Source organism: Falco rusticolus, chromosome 12 (assembly GCF_015220075.1).
Source record: "Falco rusticolus isolate bFalRus1 chromosome 12, bFalRus1.pri, whole genome shotgun sequence".
Taxonomy (NCBI): domain Eukaryota; kingdom Metazoa; phylum Chordata; class Aves; order Falconiformes; family Falconidae; genus Falco; species Falco rusticolus.
Genome location: NC_051198.1, coordinates 2,307,766 through 2,329,078, shown reverse-complemented (window position 1 = coordinate 2,329,078; position 21,313 = coordinate 2,307,766). Strand labels below are relative to the sequence as shown.

Here is a 21,313-nt window from a genome sequence, read left to right as displayed (position 1 = left end):
GTAATTACTAATTCTTTTGCATTATGTAACTGAGTAATAATCTGAGGAATAATTAACGTGAGAAGATAAACACTGTCCCATAAGTGTAACATTCTGTTGCACTCTAAGCATGTTACAGCACAACAAATATTTTAACTGGCAAGCCTTTGTGATAAGCAGTAACAACTGTTGTAAGCCTCCTCTTACTTGGAAAACTATTTTGACATTCCTGGCTTAAAGGAGTGCTAAGGATCACTATTCTTGCCTTATTGAGGAGAAATGCGAGGAATGGCATGACGGAACAGCCCCTTCAGTGACTTGAGATGAGCATGACCTTGAAGTTCGGTGCTAATTTCTTGACTCCGTTGCCATGCTCCAATTGCCAGACCCTGCTATGGGATCTACGGTTAATACAACTTTAAGGTTAATTACTAAAAAGATTCAGGGGGTTAATTACAATTCTTTGTTTTGAAATGGGGGGTGGGGTGGTGGATGTGTTATAGTTTTGAAAACAAAAAGCACAGAACGAGGTGTTTTGGGGGAATGAATTCCAAATACACGTATTTTTCCTCTCACGTGAGTTTAAGCTGGCACTGAGCATTCAGCCAGGCTCCTAAAGGAAGGGCCCCGAATATTTACCTGGACACCTTTCCCGCACCAGGCCTGGCGGCGGCGCACGCTCCGGCTGCTGGGCCTAGGGCCGCCGGACAGGGCCTCACGGGCGCCAAAGCCGCGGTGTCTCCTGAGGCGCCAATGGCGGGAACGAGGCGGCACTGCTGCAGGTGCCCCCTCCCTCAGCCTGGGCCCCCAGACAGTAGTCGGGGGGTGTCCCCCCAGATTGTAGTCGGAGCTGGCTCTAAAGCCATAGCCAGGGGCCGCGACGGAGCTTTTTCTGCCACTTTTTACCTCAGATTTCTCAGCAGGGCCCCGCTGAACACCGCGGAGACACCGCCTTCGCGCGCTCTGCCCCGCCTGACCCTCCTCAGCCGCCGTAAGCCGGCGGGACTCCGCCAGAGGGCGCAGGGACGCGCTCGCGCCGAGGAATCGAAACGAAACCACCGGTACGAAAACCAATCCGCTTCGAGCTTACTGAGCGGAAGCCCGCCCCCCGCCGCTTCCCAGAGCCAATCGGGGGGCAGCATGCCTTAGGGGTTGCCCCTTCCTCCCCACCGGCGCCATGGCCGCCACCACGAGCTGTCGCCGCGTCGCCCTCGGCGGTTTGGCTGTTGGCGGCGGGGCCGCGGCGCGATGGCGGCGGCTACTGGTGCCGGACGGCTGCGTGCGGCGGCTGCCGGGGCCCGGGCCCTGCCGCACCGTGACGGTGGATGTGGGGGACAGGTGAGGGGCACCCCGCGCTCTGAGGAGCGGCGGGGTGGCGTTAGGCTGCGCCTTGTTACCGGGGCTGCGGAGCGGCTGTCGGCCCGGGGGACTCGGTGAAGAGAGCTGTCCGGGGCGCGCGGGGCAACAAACGTGAGGAGAAGTTGCCGCTGACGTCGCTGCGTGCTGTCCCTCTTTCGCAGCGGGTGAACAGCAGGTGTCTGGGAGGGAGAATGTTCTGCAGCTGTGGCGGGAAAAGGTGTTTTGCGGGCGTACAAGCGGCTCCCCGGTTTTTGTGAGGGCACAGCAGGTGTGCGCTTGCTTTTTCTGTTGGCAAGACTAAAACCCAGCTTGAACAAGTGGTGGATTCATTTTCCAGTGTGCGCGGAGTGTTTTGTCTCTGTGTTACTTCAGGTGACATCCAGTGTGGCTGCAAGTCTTCATTCGAGGTGGAAAAGGCAGGACATTTGAGGCAAAAGCACATTAAAGTTAAGGGTATTTGGTGGCTTTTGGTCAAAGCCTTTCAATTCCCATATGCCATGAGGGGTTTTTTGTCTAATACGAGGTGTAGTTTACATTCTGTACAGTTGATGCTGTCGATGAATGCAGACGTTACTGGAAAATTTACTTGACTTCAGCATGAGTAATAGATTATTTCTTTCTGATAGAAAGATGGAACTGTCTTCTGGAAAGCTTGCGAGGTTTGCTGACGGATCTGCCGTTGTTCAGGTGAAAAAAAATTATTTGCACAACTTGAAAATTTCTGTATCTGCACTCATTGTTGCGACATCAGAGCCTTTTAAAAGAATATAGAGCCTCAGGTGGCAATTTAATCCCTAATGAATGTATAGCTGTGTTTTGTAGGAAAAAAAGTTTTATTTAAAAGAAAAAATGTAATGGTGTGAAGCATAGATTTATGTGGTGGTTTCCTTCAAAGAATATTCCAGAGTTCTAGTTTCTGCATAAGTTTAAGACTTAAGACAATATTTTGTTTGCAGGTAACTTCAATTTTTTTTTTTTTGTCTTAATCCAGCTAGGTGACACAGCAGTAATGGTCACAGCAGTCAGTAAAACTAAGCCTTCTGCATCTCAGTTTATGCCATTAGTGGTAAGTGCTAATGACAGAATTAGTTTTGTCATAATCAGGGGTAGCCTTAGCTGTAGTAATCGTTAAATGGTAGAGTTCAAGATGCTGGGTGGATATAGCAGACCACAGACCCTGAACTTCAGAACAGCAGTATATGATAAGATGACGAGACCTGTGGATGAGGCGTTAGCACTGGATGTTATCTACCTTGACTTCAGCAAGGCTTTCCACAAAAGCTGTGTGAACGTTGTCCACCACAGCATCCACATTCAGGCAATGTATTTTAGATGTGGGGAAAACTGGTTGGGTTATGAGTCTCAAAAGGCTGTGATTATTAAGCTTTAACTTCAAGCTGAATGACAGTGAGCTCTTCAGGGGTCTATCCTGGAACACAGCCTGTTTCATACTTGTAGCAGTGACCTGGAATTCCTGCTCATCCAGTTTGCAGATGACACCACACTGCAGGGGTGCAGATGGCCTACTCAGAAGCAGGGCTGCTGTCTGGAGGGACCAGGGGCAGGAGGAATGGGCTGACAGGAATGTTATGAAATTCTGTAAGGCCGAACAAAGCCCTGAACTTGGGGTGCATTAGTGCCCTGCAATAGTTCAGGCTGGGGCTGACTGATGGGGCAGTCCATATATGCCACAGAACGGAGGGGCCATTTGGGCATCAAGACAGCCTTGAATAATGTCATCTGAATTCAGACTTGACCCTGCTCTGAGCAGGGGATTGGATTATAGACTTTGGAGGTGTCCCTTCTAGCCTGAATGATTCTGTGGCTCTAAAATTAAGTAAACTGTTGTGTTAAGGAATCATTGTTTTGTTTTTAAAAGGTTGACTACCGTCAGAAAGCTGCTGCAGCAGGAAGAATTCCTACAAACTATTTAAGAAGAGAACTTGGTTCCACTGATAAAGAAATTCTTACAAGCAGAGTAATAGGTAGACTGAAATATTCTATTTACAATGTCTTTTAAATATGTTGTAATATCCTCATGAATGTTTGAAAATATGGTAATTTATAACTGCGGTTTGCAGAGTTGATTGTTTTCTTTTGACATTACCGCAGAAACAGACTTGTAGTTTCTTGCTTATTGGTACTGATTTTTAAAATGATACATCAACTGGGGCTGTGTGCCTATTCCTTTATATATAAGCCTGGATTCCAAGAAATCTTGTCACCTCTGTTCATATCAAGCTCTCATGCTAACTGCAGAGATGTTACCTCTGCAGTTGGACGTTTCTCTGAACAAGTGGAGGAGACAACCAAACTAAACTGAAATACAGAGAGGCAGACTTACTGATTGATAGATACTCACTCTCTCCCTCTTGGTCCTGCTTGAAAAGTGATCTCCATTTATGAATAAGATAATGCCTTGAAAGTCAACATTTATACAAAACTGATGTCAGATACATCAGCATCTGAAGACTGTGATGAAAAGAATTAGGAGAGGGAAATAGCCTATAAGGCCTAGGCTGTTACGCAGTCCTGTGCACTTTGGACTGAAATAAGTAGGAAATCTGCATTGTGGACATAATGCAATATTGAGAACATGTATGCTTTTGTTGCTTTAATTTTTTGGAGGACTGTGTCTTTTCATTGAAGATATTTTTGGTCAAATACTATTTAATAGATTATTTGAATCCTAAAGCACAGAAGACTTCTTCAGTGTTTTTACCTTGTGTTACCTGACAGTGGGTATGCTCACTCAAATAACTCTTACTTCACTCTGAGTGCTATTGACATTTTAGAATTGATTGTCATGCTAAATTTACTTCTGAGTCCTCTGCCTTTTTTGTTTGTTTGGGTCTTCCATGTAAACCATTTTATGGTTTTTGTGGGGTTATTACACAAGACAAACTGAATGCTAACTACTGGAAGCTGAATACTTCTTAGACTTTGAATATTTTTTTTCCAGATCGGTCAATCAGACCACTCTTCCCAGTGGGCTACTTTTACGATACACAGGTAGGTCATGCTTGCTGTCCCTAACTATAGCTACCTTCAGAATGGAAAACTTGGGTATATCAATTGAAAATTTCATGTGATGTAGGCACTGTTTTAAGATAAACAATTTTCATTATCTTCCAGGAGGGGTTTAAACTTTGAAAAACAGTCTAATATTCTAATGCTGCTTTGTAGTTTGTCATCTCCTTGCCTTAAATTACTTTTCTTCCATGCTAGTTTCCAAATTCTATTGTAGAGGTACAGGAACAAAATTCAGATATCCTCTGTACAATAGAGGAAAGAAAGGCTAATAGTATATGTTATATATGATATGATACTCTACACTCTGTGAGCTTTCTAGTTTAAATACCTGAACAAATTTTCATTTGCAGTATAGACATGTACAAATACATAGAATGTTTTGTTATGTTGTCCTTACGTTTGTAGTGACAGCTAATAAAAATGTATACATCAAAATTATTCATTGTCTTTTATCTTATGCCAGATCCTTTGTAATCTTTTAGCAGTAGATGGTGTCAATGACCCTGATGTTCTGGCAATTAATGGAGGTAAGATGACCGATAAAAACTACTGCTTATGTGTGATTTAATGCGATCCATTTTTTTTCTAACACAGATTTTTATCTCCTCATTCTAGCTTCTGCAGCACTTGCATTATCTGATATCCCATGGAATGGTCCTATTGGTAAGTAAATATTTTCAAGTGACGGATGATTTGAGTAATGGAAGACTTAGACCACAGTTCATGCTTTTTTAACAAGAGCCTGAATCTAAAATCCACTGTCTTTTTTTTCAAGTACTGAATGGAATTTTACAATTGATAGGATTGTTGCACTTCAAAGCATTATTTTTTCCTGGACTAAATATACTTTGGAAGGATTTATAATCCAGAAGTAGTATGGTGTAGAGACCAGTAACTTAATTTTTTCTTTAGAGAAACTTGGGTCTTGAAAAGCGTTGTTCAGAAAATAGCCAGATAAGAATACTTTTTCTCCAGGAACTCAGGAAGAGCTTTATTCCATTGTGACTATTTTGGGGAAAGAGAAGCCAAGATCTAGCCCAGAACAAATACTCAGCTGTATTTTTCCTTTCACCTGCCTTTTTTTCTAGAAAATATGTGCTCAAATGACTAAAAAACCCCAACCAGTAGACTTACAGCCTTGTGTATAATGCTACGTAGCTTTATATACCCTGCCCTGTAACACTACCCAAAAGAAATTCAAGAAGAGCTAATTTTGCGTTACAGATTTTTCCTTAATATATAGCTAATGTGCTAATATTTTTAAAAATCCATAGCTTTAATTACTGGTTTTACGTGTATAATTTTCAAAGTAAAATGATACTTTAAAGAACTTCTTATTATAATAATTCTCTGGAGTTTCTTTGTAGGTGCAGTAAGGGTAGGACTGGTTGATGGAGAAACTGTCATCAATCCAACTCGAAAACAGATGTCTTCTAGTACTTTAAATTTAGTTGTTGCTGGAGCTCAGCAAAATCAAGTTGGTAAGTAGGTTAATAGTATCTGTTGAGTGTTTGAAAATCAACTGGGTGCCTCTGCAGATATTTTCCTAATCTTTGAAACTTGTATTTTCACACAGGAATAAACAACAATGCGTTAGGTAACTTTTGTTAGGTAAATTTAGTTATATGTATGCAGTTTAATATTATTCTGTATTTCCTCAGCTGAATTAGATTGCTATTGAACAATAAAATAGTAATTTACTTAATTTTTAACTTTTCTTTGATAGTTATGTTGGAAGCAACTGCCGAGAATATATTGCAACAAGACTTCTGTCATGCCATCAAAGTAGGGGTGAAGCATACCCAGCAGATAATCCAGGGAATTCAACAACTAGTGAAAGAACGGGGTGTTGTCAAGAGAACTGTTCAGAAGTTATTTCTTGCTCCTGAAGAGATTGTGGAATGTGCAAATAAGTAAGTTCAGATCAAATAATGTTGATCTAAATTCTGTTAAATGACTCAAAATGCTTATTTAACAATTATTTTAATTTGATGAGCTCTAGGCAGGTAGTTTGGGGGTTTTGTTTAACAAAAGAGCATGTTTTGAATGGTCAGATTCAAAATGCATTAGTTGCTGCATTTTCCGTAGAAACTTAGGAATATGGCCTTCAACTCTCCTGTTTTATACTTGGTAAGAAAAACAGGGCAAAACAAATACTGTGAGAAACCCAGTGAAGACAGTGTAATTTAATATGCCATTCTCGTGGCGTGGTGACAAGAGGAGTCAGGATGTTAGCGTGTATGAGCCTTGCTGTGGAAGTGATAACTCGTTTCAGAGAGGTGGCAGGAGAACAGGCAGGCAGGACAGACAGCTGGAGCTAGTAGTGTTTATAAAATGTCAGTCTGGTGCTTTCATACTGCTGATGAAAACAAACATTTAGTCCTCAAAATAAACAAGCAGGTTTTAAGCTCTGTTTTAAAAAATGCTTTCTTTTCTTCCAAAAGACTTGCTTCTAACAAGATCTATGCGGTGTTCACAGATTCTAGCCATGATAAAGTAAGTAATCACTTCAAACATGATATAATTATTTTTTAATTAATATAATCATGAAACTGTAGTAAGATTTAGTTCTTTCTCCTATTGTTAATGAAAACTCTTCTCCTTCTCGGCATATATTTGCAATCGTAATAATAAATTACTCTGTAAATTCTTACCTACCAGAATATTTGTTTCCAGTACATTGAGATGGAGACTCCTCTTCCAAGGAGTCACATGGAAAAGAATGAGGGGCAACAGCCACTAATTACTCCTGGGGAGATTCCGTTTGGACACAAGAGGAAAATTCTTCACAATGAGACAATCAACCATTGGAATCATCTCCCCAGGGAAGCAGTGGATTCCCCAGCATTGGGCATCTTTAAGATTCAGCTGGACAGGATGCTGGGCCATCTTTAGACAGTGCTTTTGTCAGAAGGGTTTCGACTAGATAACCCTCGAGGTCCCTTCCACTCTGGTATTCTATGATAATGGATCTTTGAATTTGTGTGACAATCCTGTTGCTTATTGCTTGAGTTTTACAGAATTTTAAAACAAAGAGAAACCTGACAATCCAAACCTCTTTTGTTACTCTGCCCTGGAGACTAACTAGTTGCAAATCCTGTGTTCTAGATTTCTAGAGATGAAGCAATTAACAAAATACGGCTTGAAACAGAAGAACAGTTGAAAGGTATTTCTGTTTTCTTAATATGTAGAGAATGCTTGAATGGAGCAGCACTACTTAGTGTGCTCTTTGTTGGTCAAGCTATTTTAGTAAAAGTTCTACAAAATCAATTTTCCAACTTCAGATGCATTATTATTTTATTTTTTTATACCCAGAAAAATTTCCAGAGGCTGAGCCTTTTGAAATCATGGAATCTTTCAATGTGGTTTCAAAGGATATTTTTAGAAATCTTGCTCTGAATGAATATAGAAGGTAAATATATCAAACTCCTACTGAATAATATTTCTGTCAACTTCTAATCCAACGCTGTAGTTCCATTGATCTCATAATTTCTGCTTGTAACTTTAGGTGTGATGGGAGAGATTTGACTTCGCTCAGAGATATTAAATGTGAAGTGAACATGTTTAAAATGCTTCATGGATCAGCCTTATTTCAGAGAGGTCAAACACAGGTAGTGTCTATAAACATTAGAAATTATAAATTAATTTATTAAAAGCTGGAAGTTTTGTATATTTCATTTAAATGTATAGTTTCATTTTTCTTCACATTCAAATAGTAATAACTAGAAAACAGCTTAGATTTAATCTAAATACATCAAAGTCTGTTAAGACAATAGATAAAGCTTGGCTCCTTGCTATGTTAACAGCACAGATATTAGGATAAAATTCTAAGTGTATGTGCCCGGGAAGAGTCTGGTAAATATTACTGCATCATCAGACCTTCTGAAGAATGTCTGGTAACCAAAGCTAGAAGCCGTAAGGCTTCCCCTTGTTCAGTTCAGGTTGGCACATTTGGGGCATTTTTGGTTGGTTGGGTTTTGTCTTGGGGGCAGGTTGTTTGAGAAGAAAGCTTTACAATTCAGGATGGCTTAAAGTAAAATTGCTTGTTAATAAAGTCATCCTTCTATGTAGACTTTTATGTTAAAGATATGTGTTGAAAGAAAAGCATTTCATGTAAAATACAGTCCTCTTCATTTTTAGAAAAATGGGTGACTCATTTAATGGGTATGTAGAGCAATGCTAAATTATGCGTGTCTTGAGAAGTCTTTTTAAAAGAAACTTAATATGTAACCTGGAATAAATAGGGAAATTGTACCCCCAAAAAAATCACATTAATGAGAATTTTTTCTCTTCTTTGCTACAAGTGTCAGGTGTGTTGGGTGGATTGAATTAAGACTTTATGCAAGATTTGGTCTCCTGTATTTTCACAGCTGATTTTCCTAGAAGACTGTCAGCTATTGATCTGACTTATTACAGGGTACATGGGTTGTTGCAAAGAGTGATTTACTCCTCAGTGTTGTTCCCTCTTAACCACTGAAAATAATACAAGCTGCAGGTTCATGTGATAAACAGGCTTGTTCTTTTGCACAACATTGTGGCTGCATCTAGCCCTGGCTCTTAAATGAAGCAGTTTGGTTTCTTGATGAACACGCTGTTCTATGCTTCTAACAGGTTAAGAAGCATTAGATGAGTATTTTTGAATGTGATCACTTGTAAGACCATATAATCTTTACAGATTATGAATAAGTTTGTGCAATGAAGGCAAAAAAAAGAGTTTGCAGGAGTGATAGGTGATGGCATAATATTTGTTGCTGAAGTTGTTCTTTTAGATTCTTCATAAGCAGTAAATTGTGAAAGGTGGAAGTGTTTAACAGCAGTTTATTTACCCTCTTTATTTTAGGTTCTCTGTACAGTTACGTTTGACTCTATAGAATCAAGCGTAAAATCAGATCTTATCTCAACAGCAGTGAGGTATGTATATCTTTTCTGGTGTTTTCTCAGTAGTAATAAAAGAGGATGAGAGCACTTGGGCACATCTGATAAAAGTTCCTTGAACTTTGACATTCATTAGGACTGGAAAAATGTGTAAAGTTAGACTTTGAAGTGGTCTGTTTTCAAGAGACCTTGGCAATTGTTTTTTTGTTAATGTGACGTTAATTCCGTAGACATACATTTGAATTTGGAGAGTATTACAAGTAATGTCCAGTTTGGTTTTGAGAGGAAAAAAAAAAAAAGCGAATTACTCTTGTATCTGTAAAACCATTAAGTCTCTTTAAATAAAACAATTGATGAAAGTTGGCTCTCTCTGTTCCATGTATTTATCAGCATACTTGGAACTTGATAGTTATTCTGCTCCTTTAATCTATTTCTCACAAGTTTAATGTTTGATGATTAATACATGAGTTTTTTTCTTTGTAGACTATGCTTTCTATTTGTTTACTATGTAGAAAAACCTTAGGAAGAATGTGGGTGATGAGTAATTCTATTGGTTTGTTGTTTTGGCTGGGTATATTTTTAAGCATAACTGAATATAATCTTCTGTATTACCTATTGTATGTAAGGGTTGCTCTTTTGTGATATGGTCTTGTTTTTAATTAATAGTGGAATAAAAGATAAAAACTTCATGCTGCATTATGAGGTGAGTTTTGCTGTGTCAGTTTTCTGCATCCTTCACAGAAGGACTTAATGTTTTGCTTTTAAAGGTGAAATTGATCACTTCCCAGGATAAAACATTTTAGCTAATACACAGATAATTCGTAATTGTATAATTCGTATGTGAATTTATACTGCAGTTTATCAACAACAGTGCTGTTTTCTTAAGAAAGCACAAGACAATTTGTAAATTGCCATTTTGTACAGCCTTTTTAATATCTTAACATTAGGTTAGCCCCTTAAGAATGGGTAATTACTGAAAGCAGCATTAACCTGCTCTATTATGTTTACTAAACTCTATTAATATGTTTAACTGACACGATACACCAGTAGTAAATAAGTGCTTTTACATCTTGGGTCTCTCTCAGCCTTTGAAACTTGCCCGCAGTATTTCATATACTGGCAACAGGCATATCTTGTTCCATTATCTGTATGACAGAAACAAGATTTCTGATACATTGTTTGACAAGTTTAATTGGAGTAAGCTTGTTCATTGTTTCTCAACTACCTTGCAACTGCTTTATTCTCTTTTGTTCTGTGGAAGTAGAAATAAACACTACCTAAACTGGTCCTGGTTTGCAAACTAACTGATGCTAGTCATGTGGTGGTTTGATTTTTATTTATTTATTTGCTTATTTTATTATTATTTGGGTTTTACCTTGACATGCACCAAAGCTTCACATTTTTTTTCCTAAGTGTATGTTTTCAAATGGAAAAAAACCCACACACTAGTGAATTTTCTGTGTACGCTTTTTTTTTTACTTCATAGTTTCCACCTTATGCAACTAATGAGATTGGCAAAGTTACTGGTATGAACAGAAGAGAACTTGGACATGGTAAGTTCAGGCTAGAGAAGTCCTATGCTGTAAGTTTTAATATTTTATCTGATTATTTTTATTTATGGATTACTTGGTGTTGTGCTTGTTGGGTTTTTTTGAACAGGTGCACTGGCAGAAAGAGCTTTGAAACCAATTATTCCCCAGGATTTCCCATTCACAATACGAGTTACATCTGAAGTCTTAGAGTCAAATGGTATGATGATTTTTCTTATTTTGAACCTAGTGCTAGAGACTAAATTTGGTTCTTAAAAAAAGCTAGAGTTTGAAAAACTTGAGTTGTAGATATTTTAGGTAATAGATTTCATTTTTAATGTTCTTAATCTTGATAACTCTATTACCTGAAGTACTTAAAATAAAAATACATAGTCATGAACAATGGACCTTTCTTTCAGTTTCTATAACAGTACATAATCAGTATGAGATGTAAACATTTTGAATTTATTTTGAGTTTAATAAAATGGTGTTTGGGGGCATTTTTATGCTACAGAGTAAGGAAAATAAATTGGCATGTATTAAGACCTATTCTTCAGTGTTTAATCACAGCTGGTACCCTCACTGACTTAGAGGTAGCTTCTCCTGGCTGTCTGTATTTGTTCTTTCCCATCTGCCCAGTTTGGGAGAGAGCTATCCATTTCACCTTTCTGCAGATTTCCCTGTGTGGCAAGAAGCTCCCTGAGGTCCATCTCCTATTTCCTAGCACTGTAGTGAGATCAGGTAGCTGGGAGAAGGTGTTAGTGGAGAAGGGGATGGAGTCCTATTTGTGAGCTTCCTGTGAAGCCCACAGATTTCTTGTCTAGAATATCTGATATTAAACATAATGCTTGTTAAGCTTTTTTTGTATCAGTGTTATGAAAGATTCGAACTATATTACCCATTTCGTGTTAAAAATGCTTCTGCTAAAGAAAATTTCTTAATTGCAGTTATTTATTGTAGTATCTATGTTGCTGCACAGTATTTTCTAGCTAGCAGCAAGTTCAATTTCAGACCGTCACTAAAGAATATCACTTGCAAATTTTGTTTCAGGTACTTTTGACAAATGTTTAATACTTCTTTTTCCCTGTATTCTAACTCTGTAGGGTCCTCTTCAATGGCTTCTGCGTGTGGTGGAAGTTTGGCATTAATGGATGCAGGTACAAAATATGATGCTTATGAGAATAAACTACATATGATAATGTGTTACAGGATTTGAAAATGACCAGAGTTTTTAAAAATGTGGTTTTATTTACCACTATTAGGAGTTCCAGTATCAAGTGCAGTGGCAGGTGTAGCAATAGGTCTCATTACCAAATGCAGTCTGGAAAAAGGAGATATTGAGGACTATCGTTTGCTGACAGACATTCTGGTGAGTGTTTCTAGCATCATTGTTGTTGCTGCTTAATTCTGTAAAATATTCTCTACGGCCTTCTTTTCTAATGTTTTTACCCAGTTAATTCTGGAACATACGCTACTGAAAATATTGAGTAGTTTTATCTTTTCTGTTTTGTCTCCCAAATTCCTCCCTTATTTCAAAAAATCTCTATGAAATGTCCAGTCTAGTTTCTTCTCCTTTTTTTTTTTTTTCAGTTATTTTTTTAAGCTCTCATAAGGTCTCTCTTTCCAATGAATTTTGTCTTTTCTCTTGGGGGGAAAAAGACATAAGTCTTGAATACTTTAATTTACTGAAAAATACACTATATTGTGTGGAGAATAAGCACTGGGCAAAGTTCCTCGTGGGCAGGGAGGGTGGCGATGCACATAGCCACGCTGCTGCTGCTTCTTCCTGTGGCAGCCACTGATTGTACAAGATCAACTGTAGATCTGTTGTTCAGAAACTAGTCCACAAAAGCTCTTAATTTCTAAAGAGAGATAGGAACAGTGTTAATCCTGAACAGCAAAATAAGGCTGAAGGAAAACATGTGGGTCTCAGAAGTAAATCCAAGTCTGCAGAACTACTTTGAGGGTTATTGAAACCTAGAATGTACTTTTAGTATAATAGGGACTTGGTGCTGGGATAAAGTTACTCCAACTTGCTTTCTTTCTGTCTATGCTGGTAGGGAATTGAAGATTACTATGGTGATATGGATTTTAAGATGGCGGGTACTAATAAAGGAATAACTGCCTTGCAGGTATTGTAACGCTAAATCTTCCTAAAGTGAAACTCTGAGAATGTATCTGAAAAAGCTTTCCTTGTGTATTAATGTCACTTAACTCTTCTCATATTAGGTTGATTTAAAACTGCCAGGAATACCAATAAAAATTGTAATGGAAGCAATTCAGCAAGCTACAGGTAGGTCCGTGTTTGTATTTGTACCTGTTTTATCATATTAAAAGATGAATTGTATTAAATTCTAAGTTCTATGAAACTAAATAATATATTACTAATTTTTTGTTCTCATTGTGGAAAAAAGCTGCTACCTTTGAAAAACTGGTCTGGTTTGGGTGTTGGCTGTTTCACATCAATATAGGAGTTTCATACAAAATAAATAGCTTTTTGTGTCAGAGGAGAGCATTCAATCTCCCAAAAGCCGGGCCCTTCCCACCACACTTAGATTTCATATTATTGTATGTAATGTCAGTGAAAGTGTCTGCTGTTCCTAGAGGTTACGTTTTATTAAAACAAAATAAAAAGTGTGATACTAATGTTCACCAGTTGAGCACCATGGGTAACTTGTTTTGAAAAACTGCAATAAAATTAGTGGCATAGCAAAGGTGGAGCAGGGGGGAACTTGTACAAAAGAGCAACATCAGGGATGAGGAATGTATTATGAAATATTTACATTTATCTTGGATTTGACTGATAACAAGTACAATATTATTAAGCCACATCAGTTTATAATTTTTTTTCGTATTTTATTCAAATCATACATGGGAAGTTGGGGAAAAAAGGTATGCTCTTTGCTGTGCAGTAAATCAGTAGAAAGGGTTGTTAAAAATAAGCTCCAAACTAACTTTAAATAACTTCAGACCAATTTTTAAATGTCTCTTGAGCAGTGAGTTCTTAGAACTTAAGTTCTAAGTCTGTGTCATCTGAGGGAGTTCATGGTTAAGATCTAGCAGCTTGATATCCTATGAGTAACTGGTAGTAAAGGCTGAAGTGCAGCTTTGAGCACTGAAACTCTCGATTGCTTTTAACTGGTGAAAGCTGGGAGAGGGAGGAGCCATCTGTTGTTAGTGAAACATATGAAGGGTTTCCCTAACACCCAAGTGGATTAGCACTTGCATAAAAACATCCTATTACGTGACACTTTTTAAATCCAACAGAATAATCTTAAAAAAAAGCAGAATATTTCTCATTTACCATAAATTCAGCTATGTTTACTATTGAAATTTACTACCTGTATTGATGTGTACAGCTAAAATATTCTTGAGCCATGTGAAAAAATGAAGCTACAAGCTTCAATAAGGATTTAACTAGTTAGAAGAGAAAATTTTCAACTTGCTTGTAATAGCAACATTTCAGTAAGAAAACGCTTATTAAAATGTGAAAACTAGTAATTTCTATTCAATGGTGTATCACTTCAAGCAGCTCAGCTGAAGTTCCAGGCCAGTGTGTCATAACTTAACTATCAAAGCTACACTTGGTTGCTCTTACCGGCACTCTGATTTATTTAAATACCTTGAAACTGTATGTGATGTTCTAGGCTGCATAAAATCAATAAATGTGCTGAAAGCACAAGTTTTGTATACAAAACAAATGTATACATACAGAGCAGAATGTTGTACTGCAACAACCATGTGCTATCTGACATGTATTAAGTTACTGCGATAAACTCTCAAGTTAGGCAGGAGGCAGATTTTATGAATATCTGTTCATAAAACATCTATTTCATAACTAAAACTGCATAAATTTATTTTAATCTTATATGAAACTTTTTTTTTCCTTCCTTCCCCCCCCCCAGCTGCGAAGAGGGAGATTTTACAAATTATGAACCAAACGCTGGCAAAACCCAGACCTAACAGAAAAGAAAGTGGACCAGTTGTAGGTAATGTTAGTTGTATATTGATGTGAATTCATATATTTTTATAATTACCTTTTTAACATCAAGGTGCTGCTTAAAACAGCTTTTTTTAGTGAATGTTTGTTATATGTTTCTGCCCCTGCCCCATGAAGTTATTTTTCCTTTAGGTATTTTGAGGTGAATTTTGGGGTTTTTTATTGTCATGTGGGGCAGCACTGTACTATTTCACTCTAAACCAGAAAACAGAATTAAACTGAAGTTATGTGACACTCACAAAATCTGAATGGATACAGATATCAATATTTTTATGGCTTAAGGTAATTTACACTCATCAAAGTACTTGTATTCTATGTTTTCATTTATTTCAATTCTTAAGTGTAATTACATCAATGTTCAGCAAATAATGAAGTAGCTATAGAAGATTAAAACCTAAATGAATTACTTATTTTATGTGATACCTTTCAAGATTATCTTATTTAGCATTTCAAAGTAGTTTTAAATGTTCTTTCAGAAACTATCCATGTTCCATTATCAAAAAGATTAAGATTCATTGGTCCTGGGGCCTATAATTTGAAAAAACTTCAAGCACAGACTGGTAAGACATTCTTGCTTCCTGTGATAATTTATCTTAGTGTGTTATTAGCTGCTTTTCTCTATGTGAATACTACTAGTGTGGAGTTTTAACTAGTTTTTGTAGATTTTGGTAGCACAGGTATTATTAGCACAGCTATTGTTGAATCTTAATGCTATCTTTATGCCCTTTCAAAACTGGAATTAGCCAAAAACTTCCAAAATTGTTCTGTAGACCACCTCCATAAAACTGGCGTTTGTGCTTCAGCAGCAACAACCCAATAAGTAGACAGGAAGAACTATTAAGAGAAAAGGGTATTCTTAATTTGAGCTTCATGCTGCAGACTGCAAAACAGTATTTGCCTTTGTTTTCAGACTTGCATGTTTAGCAGTTGCAGTGCTCAGTACAAACTGAGTCTGCAGTATCTTGGTAGGAGATGCACGTGTTCAGAAGAGCTAGGTGAAGCTCACTTCAGCTACGCTTGGTTGTGTAGATTCTCTCTGTAAAAGTGCTTGCAATTTGTTTTACAGCAGGAATTACCAGAATTTTGGTAAACATGTGATGGTGTTTTTCAGGGCTTACAGAAGAGGCCATTAAAGGTTCATCTAGGCCCAGACAGTGTTGATTGAAAGATGTGAGGTCTAGCAAGTCTAATCATGAATATGCCGAAGTGTAGACCAAATCTGTGCAGCTTCTCTTCCAATGAACTAAAGCCTCTTTTGTTGTGGTTAAGAGAGGGCATTGAGCTCTTCCCTACAGTGTACATCAACTGCTTTCCTGGAATTCCCTGAAGAGCTTGTATACACTAACATGCTGGCTTGTGTTAGACATCCAGCTTGCCTATCATGTTGCAGAAGTGACCTGTACTGGGGCTTAAACTGGTAGTGAGTAGTGTGACAAAAGTTTCCTGACCTTGTTGTATTTCATGGCATAAATTATTTGTTTGCACAGTGGTTTGTCCTGCCTGGCCTATAGCATGAAATGCAAAGTCAATGCCTTTGTTGCCACCATTACGTGAATAGGGCAATTGATTCTTTGGCTGAGGTCAATGCAGCCTGACAGGTTGCTTCAAATTAGGCCTATACCTTGATATTGTGGTTGCCCTCAGAAATGAATAAATGGAATTGGTGAAGTATTAAGTATTTCTGAGAGACTACACTATTAAAACCTTTTGTTCAAACCACTCAAACCAGTGAAATTAGACATTGCCTACCCTTACTGTGTCTCAGAGTGATGAAGGTAATGTTCAACGGATAGCTGTGGTAGCAGATGTGAATTTCTGCTTTGATATTAAGTACATCAGACTTGTTTTATGAGCACTTCTTTGTAAATGTAAATTCTTTTCTTTTATTGCTTAACACAGTAAATCTTTTTCACTTGTTTCCTACTTCTAGAAAGCTAAAAACTAAAAAAGGCTGGTATCTATAGAGTATTAAGTAGATGTTCTGCTTCAACTGCTTTGGTCTTGAAACTCTTAATGCCCTGGTTAGTTTGATTAGTGCTTCTCAGGGGATTGGGATGGAGAAAATGGGGGAAAACAATCATACTTCCCTCTGGTTGCAAGCCTATGCAGTCTAGCCAGAAAACTAATGTAGAGGTATAAAGAATTTTACAATGCAATCTTACTGTGTTCTGGCTTTGGAAGACTTTAATTTCCATCAGCTATTAATGAAAGCTGTAGTTTTATTAAAGATCTGTGAAGTTCATTCATAGAAGCTGAGATTCTTTCATAATACCAAAATTTTTTCAAGATTTTTTTTTTCCTGCCATAAAAGGATTATTATAATAATATTGTGTTACTGTATGGAACACTAGTTTGTCCAGGTATTTGGCAAGTATACCTGTAATGTGGTTTCTGTTCAGTTGCACATAAAACCGTCCAATGCCTCATCTGATGAAGATAATCTGAAATTATTAGGACTCTGAGATCTTAATGAGTCTGTAGAAAATAATTTTGCTCTTTGCAAGTCTTTACTGAATGTAACTTTTCTGCTTGCTGAAACAGTAGCAGTAAATCCTCTCAAATTCTATTCCTAAGGTGTAACTTTAAGTCAGCTGGATGAAGAGACATATTCTGTGTTTGCCCCCACGCCTAGTGCTATGCATGAAGCAAGAGAATTTATCCACGAAATCTGCAAAGATGATGTAAGCACAGGCTTTTGATGATAGCTTTTCGGTTTCGTTTTGTGAGTTTACGTCTTACTGTTCACTTTGGTGTTTTTTTTTTCCCCACCCCCTACAGCAAGAAGTTAACTTGGAATTTGGCGCAGTTTATACAGCTACAATAACTGAAATAAGGTATGAAAACTGCCCTGGAGTTTAAGTAGAATTTAGCTTATTTAATAGCTATATTCCTGGTAACTAAGTGTCATGTAAAATAATTGATTTTTAAGGATGCAAGACTTATGCTGATGCCAATGTTTCAAAATAAGGCTGTTTATTTTTGCTGCTTGTTTAGTTATTGTAATGTCTCTAAGTTACAAAACCTAAGGTCTTTTTTAATCTTCATGTCTGAGAGAGATGGTAGGAATTTGCTTTTCACTTTTTGATCCAACATTTGTCTTGCAAAAATTACATGCACTTTTTGCATGGTGCTTATTACTGAAACACACTGTCCCGAAGTAAGTAATTTCCATCCACTTCCAACTAAGGAAAAATGAGTGGACATGTTATGGTTGATATAAGATTTTTCCAAAAGGGAGGAGTGAAATCTTGTTTATGAAAAGTTTACTAATGTTTGCTTTGGGGTCAATGTGCAGCATACAGTACCTACAGACTTCTACTAAAGTATTTTGAAATAATCATGCTGTTTTCTGTTGCAGAGATTCTGGAGTAATGGTAAAATTGTATCCAAACATGACTCCAGTGTTACTTCATAATTCACAACTTGATCAAAGAAAGGTAATACATGCTTAAACAGGTATAACTTAGATACTTTGTTTTTAATCAATTCTCAATAAACTTAGTTTGCATTAACTGTAACACACATACTGTTGTTTTGTAGTCAATTTTCATGTTAAAAGCTGTGTTGGATTAGCAGCACCTTTCTGTTTAACCTCTGCTTGCCCTGTACTTAAAGATGCAAACAATCTAACTATATGCCTGCTACAAACCTACTGTTTATGCTTTTATGCATATCACAAAGTTCTTTAGATCTGCAGTACCCTTTTCTATGTAACATTTAGAAACCTGTTTTTCATACAATAGTGTTGAGCCACTATGATTGTCTGAAGTTAGCATGAGGAATCCCTAAAGGAAGGAACTTATATAACTAACTTTATTAAATTAATTACACTGAAATAAACTTTTCTGAAAAATTTTTCTTTGTTCTAGATTAAGCATCCTAGTGCCCTGGGATTAGAAGTTGGACAAGAAATTCAGGTAGCTATTCTTTTTTAACTTAAAGTGCAAACAAACTGTTGCTCATATTTTAGAATTTGTGGGAATTTTTTGTGTTTATGAAGAAAATATTCTGCCATACCAGTTTCCCTTTCTGTGCTAGTTAAAGGTCTGATCATTTCAAATGCGATTTATTTAGTGTCATACTCTTGCTGTCTACACACCACATTAATTTGACAGACCAATATTGGCTAAACAGTGCCTATTGTTTCTGGCTTTTTTAGCATCGTACTGGGGGGTGGGGTGGGGCAGGGGGGGAACAGACAACAAAAAACCCACAAAACACCACCTATTAAGGAAAAATGCTACTCCCAGCTCTTTAAGTTGGTCAGTCTTAAAATGATTTGTTTTCTTAACAGGTTAAATACTTTGGACGTGATCCAACTGATGGTAGAATGAGGCTTTCACGTAAAATTCTACAGTCACCAGCCACAACTGTTCTTAAAACCCTACCTGACAAAAACAGTGTTGTCCTGGGAGGTACTGTTCCACAGTCATCTACTTCATCCCAGTGACAAGTAAGACCATAGGAACAACTTAAGGGGACTCAGTACTGCATTTTCTTTACAACTATTGTAAAGAATTATATCAATATGTTGGTGGTTTTTTATACTGTACAGTTACCCTTCGGCGGTGGGTAAATAGTGCTTGCCAGTTATGTTGCAGCATGTTGTAAGTTAGCAAGTGCTCTTTCACATGCTGTGGTCGTAAAGAGCTTGATATTGTAAAATTGGTTCAAATGACTTGACAGTTTCAAGCATCTTAGACAGTCTGCTTTCTCCAGAACAAATTTATTTGTTAATCTACAACATCTATATAAGCATTCCCTCTTCTCTGTCGTGCCACTATTTTTTTTTAAAGGGGAGGGGGGGGGGGGAAAAAAAAAGGCAGGGTAGGAGAAGAAAAAAAAAGAGCTGCTTTTTTTGAAAATTTTGAATCAATTAGTGGAGTCAATTACCCAGAGCTCTTCCCTAGAACTAGTTTCCCAGCATGTGTTTGCCTGTCAATAGACTTATGCCTAATCTTTTCCCAGAATGGTGTATACTTTTTTTTTTTCCTTGGGAAGCTACTAGAACAGGAGGATGTCTGATAGTAAAATCAAGAGCAGTTACACAGTGAAATTGGCAAATGGAAATGCAACTCATCGATGATAACTTAAGGCAATCTGTGACAGTCTTCTAGGAATGATTCACAACACTAGAAGAGATTAAAATTCACTGAATAAATGTATGGTTTCTTAAGAAATGTTTTTGAATGTCATGCCTTGATAACTAGTTGGTTACGGAATATTCTCCATCTCTTTCAGGAAAAAAGCATGGTAGTTCATCAAAATACAAGTGACCTTTGCTAGAATCTGTTGATGTCTTCGCAATAATCTACAGATGGATGGTAGTGAACCATATTTTTAGAATGCTTAAAGGTGATGTGGAACTTGAAAGTCTTTGAATTGATTAAAAACTCTTAAAATAAAACCAGAAACAACCAATGCTCTTGTGTAGCAAGGGTGAGATGAGAATCTAAGAAAGTGGAATGGTATAGACGGAAAAGCAGATTAATTTCAGTGCTTAAGATTCTTCTCACTATCATGTCAAAATAAAAATGTAAAGATGAGAAGCCAGTATTTAACAATTATTTCCTAGAAGGAATTATCCTGTATACTTGCTTGAGTGGCACACTTGGCCAAAGTTTTACGGGCTTTTGAGTGTACAGGATCTTATGTTTTGCTCAACATTTCAGACTTCAGAGATACCACCTTTAACACGTTCAACACTTTTTTTAGATAAATACATTGATAACTGTCATAGGGTTCAGACTTGCTAAAATACCTGAGCAGAAGAGGGACAAAAAAAAGTACCTGGCTGAAACATCGTCATTTACTATCTGGGTTCATTAACACTGAATTTTAAAATATATAGATAAAAATAATTGTTTTGGCATAAACAATTGATGTGATAAATCTTCCCCCTAAGACAGCCTCATTAAGACTGTCAGAATTCCTCTATCGTTTACGTTCCATCAGTGGGTTCACTGGTTTGTTTTAGACTTCAAAACGTTTCCCAGAGGCTCGTGAGAACTACTTGTTTTTCTGCTGTGAGGTACAGACTAAAAATCAAAGAGGTGTCCCTTCTGATGTTCACCAATTTGTATGCAGACCTAATAAGAAAAGTGGCTTCCCGCGTGATGGCAAGTGTGCTCTGAACCTCCTGAAAGCAAAAAAACAAAGCGCTGGGGAGAAGAAAAATGTGAATGTATGGTAAAAATTACTCTTTTTAAACTAAGTTAAAATATTAAAGAAGAAAGAAATGATATTAAAGAAGAAAGAAATGACTGGCCTGCTTCTTTCTAGCTGTCTGTCTTTCATCGTGTAAGATCGAAAAAGTTTTCCTTAGCAATGTTTTCTGCTTCTTTGAGGACTGTATTGTTATTTCTTAGTAAGAATTCTCATGTCCTTGCTTACTATGATTTAATTGACTGTTATCTTGTTCATTATGTATCCTGGACAGCTTAATGAAATTATCTAGGCAAATTATTTAGGCACTTGAAAAGTGCCTAAACACAAGCTGACATGTTTCCATTTCTCCTAACTGTTCTCAGAAACTGAC

The 21,313-nt window shown here is 37.4% G+C and overlaps 1 protein-coding gene across 1 annotated transcript; it reads left to right on the top strand.

The window, feature by feature from the left end:
• The first annotated feature begins 1,124 nt into the window (after positions 1-1,124).
• On the top strand, positions 1,125-20,946 carry PNPT1 (polyribonucleotide nucleotidyltransferase 1). Its single transcript, XM_037405615.1, has 29 exons — positions 1,125-1,317; positions 1,965-2,025; positions 2,330-2,404; positions 3,218-3,323; positions 4,301-4,350; positions 4,835-4,898; positions 4,987-5,034; positions 5,739-5,852; positions 6,098-6,284; positions 6,816-6,867; positions 7,480-7,537; positions 7,687-7,783; positions 7,880-7,982; positions 9,212-9,282; positions 9,913-9,949; positions 10,733-10,799; positions 10,906-10,995; positions 11,879-11,932; positions 12,038-12,144; positions 12,836-12,907; positions 13,005-13,068; positions 14,681-14,764; positions 15,252-15,335; positions 17,350-17,456; positions 17,554-17,609; positions 18,134-18,212; positions 18,645-18,692; positions 19,070-19,228; positions 20,017-20,946. The coding sequence occupies exons 1-28, from the start codon at positions 1,157-1,159 to the stop codon at positions 19,223-19,225; spliced, it is 2,352 nt and encodes a 783-aa protein (XP_037261512.1). The 5' UTR covers positions 1,125-1,156; the 3' UTR covers positions 19,226-19,228; positions 20,017-20,946.
• The last annotated feature ends 367 nt before the right edge of the window (positions 20,947-21,313 follow it).

What these genes read in the sequence shown, in the direction of transcription:
- PNPT1 (XM_037405615.1), top strand. Translation starts at nt 1,157, where the DNA reads ATGGCCGCCACCACGAGCTGTCGCCGCGTCGCCCTCGGCGGTTTGGCT. An exon ending in GCTACTTTTACGATACACAG is followed by an intron (nt 4,351 to 4,834) that starts GTAGGTCATGCT and finishes ATCTTATGCCAG; the next exon opens with ATCCTTTGTAATCTTTTAGC. An exon ending in GCTACAATAACTGAAATAAG is followed by an intron (nt 17,610 to 18,133) that starts GTATGAAAACTG and finishes TTTCTGTTGCAG; the next exon opens with AGATTCTGGAGTAATGGTAA.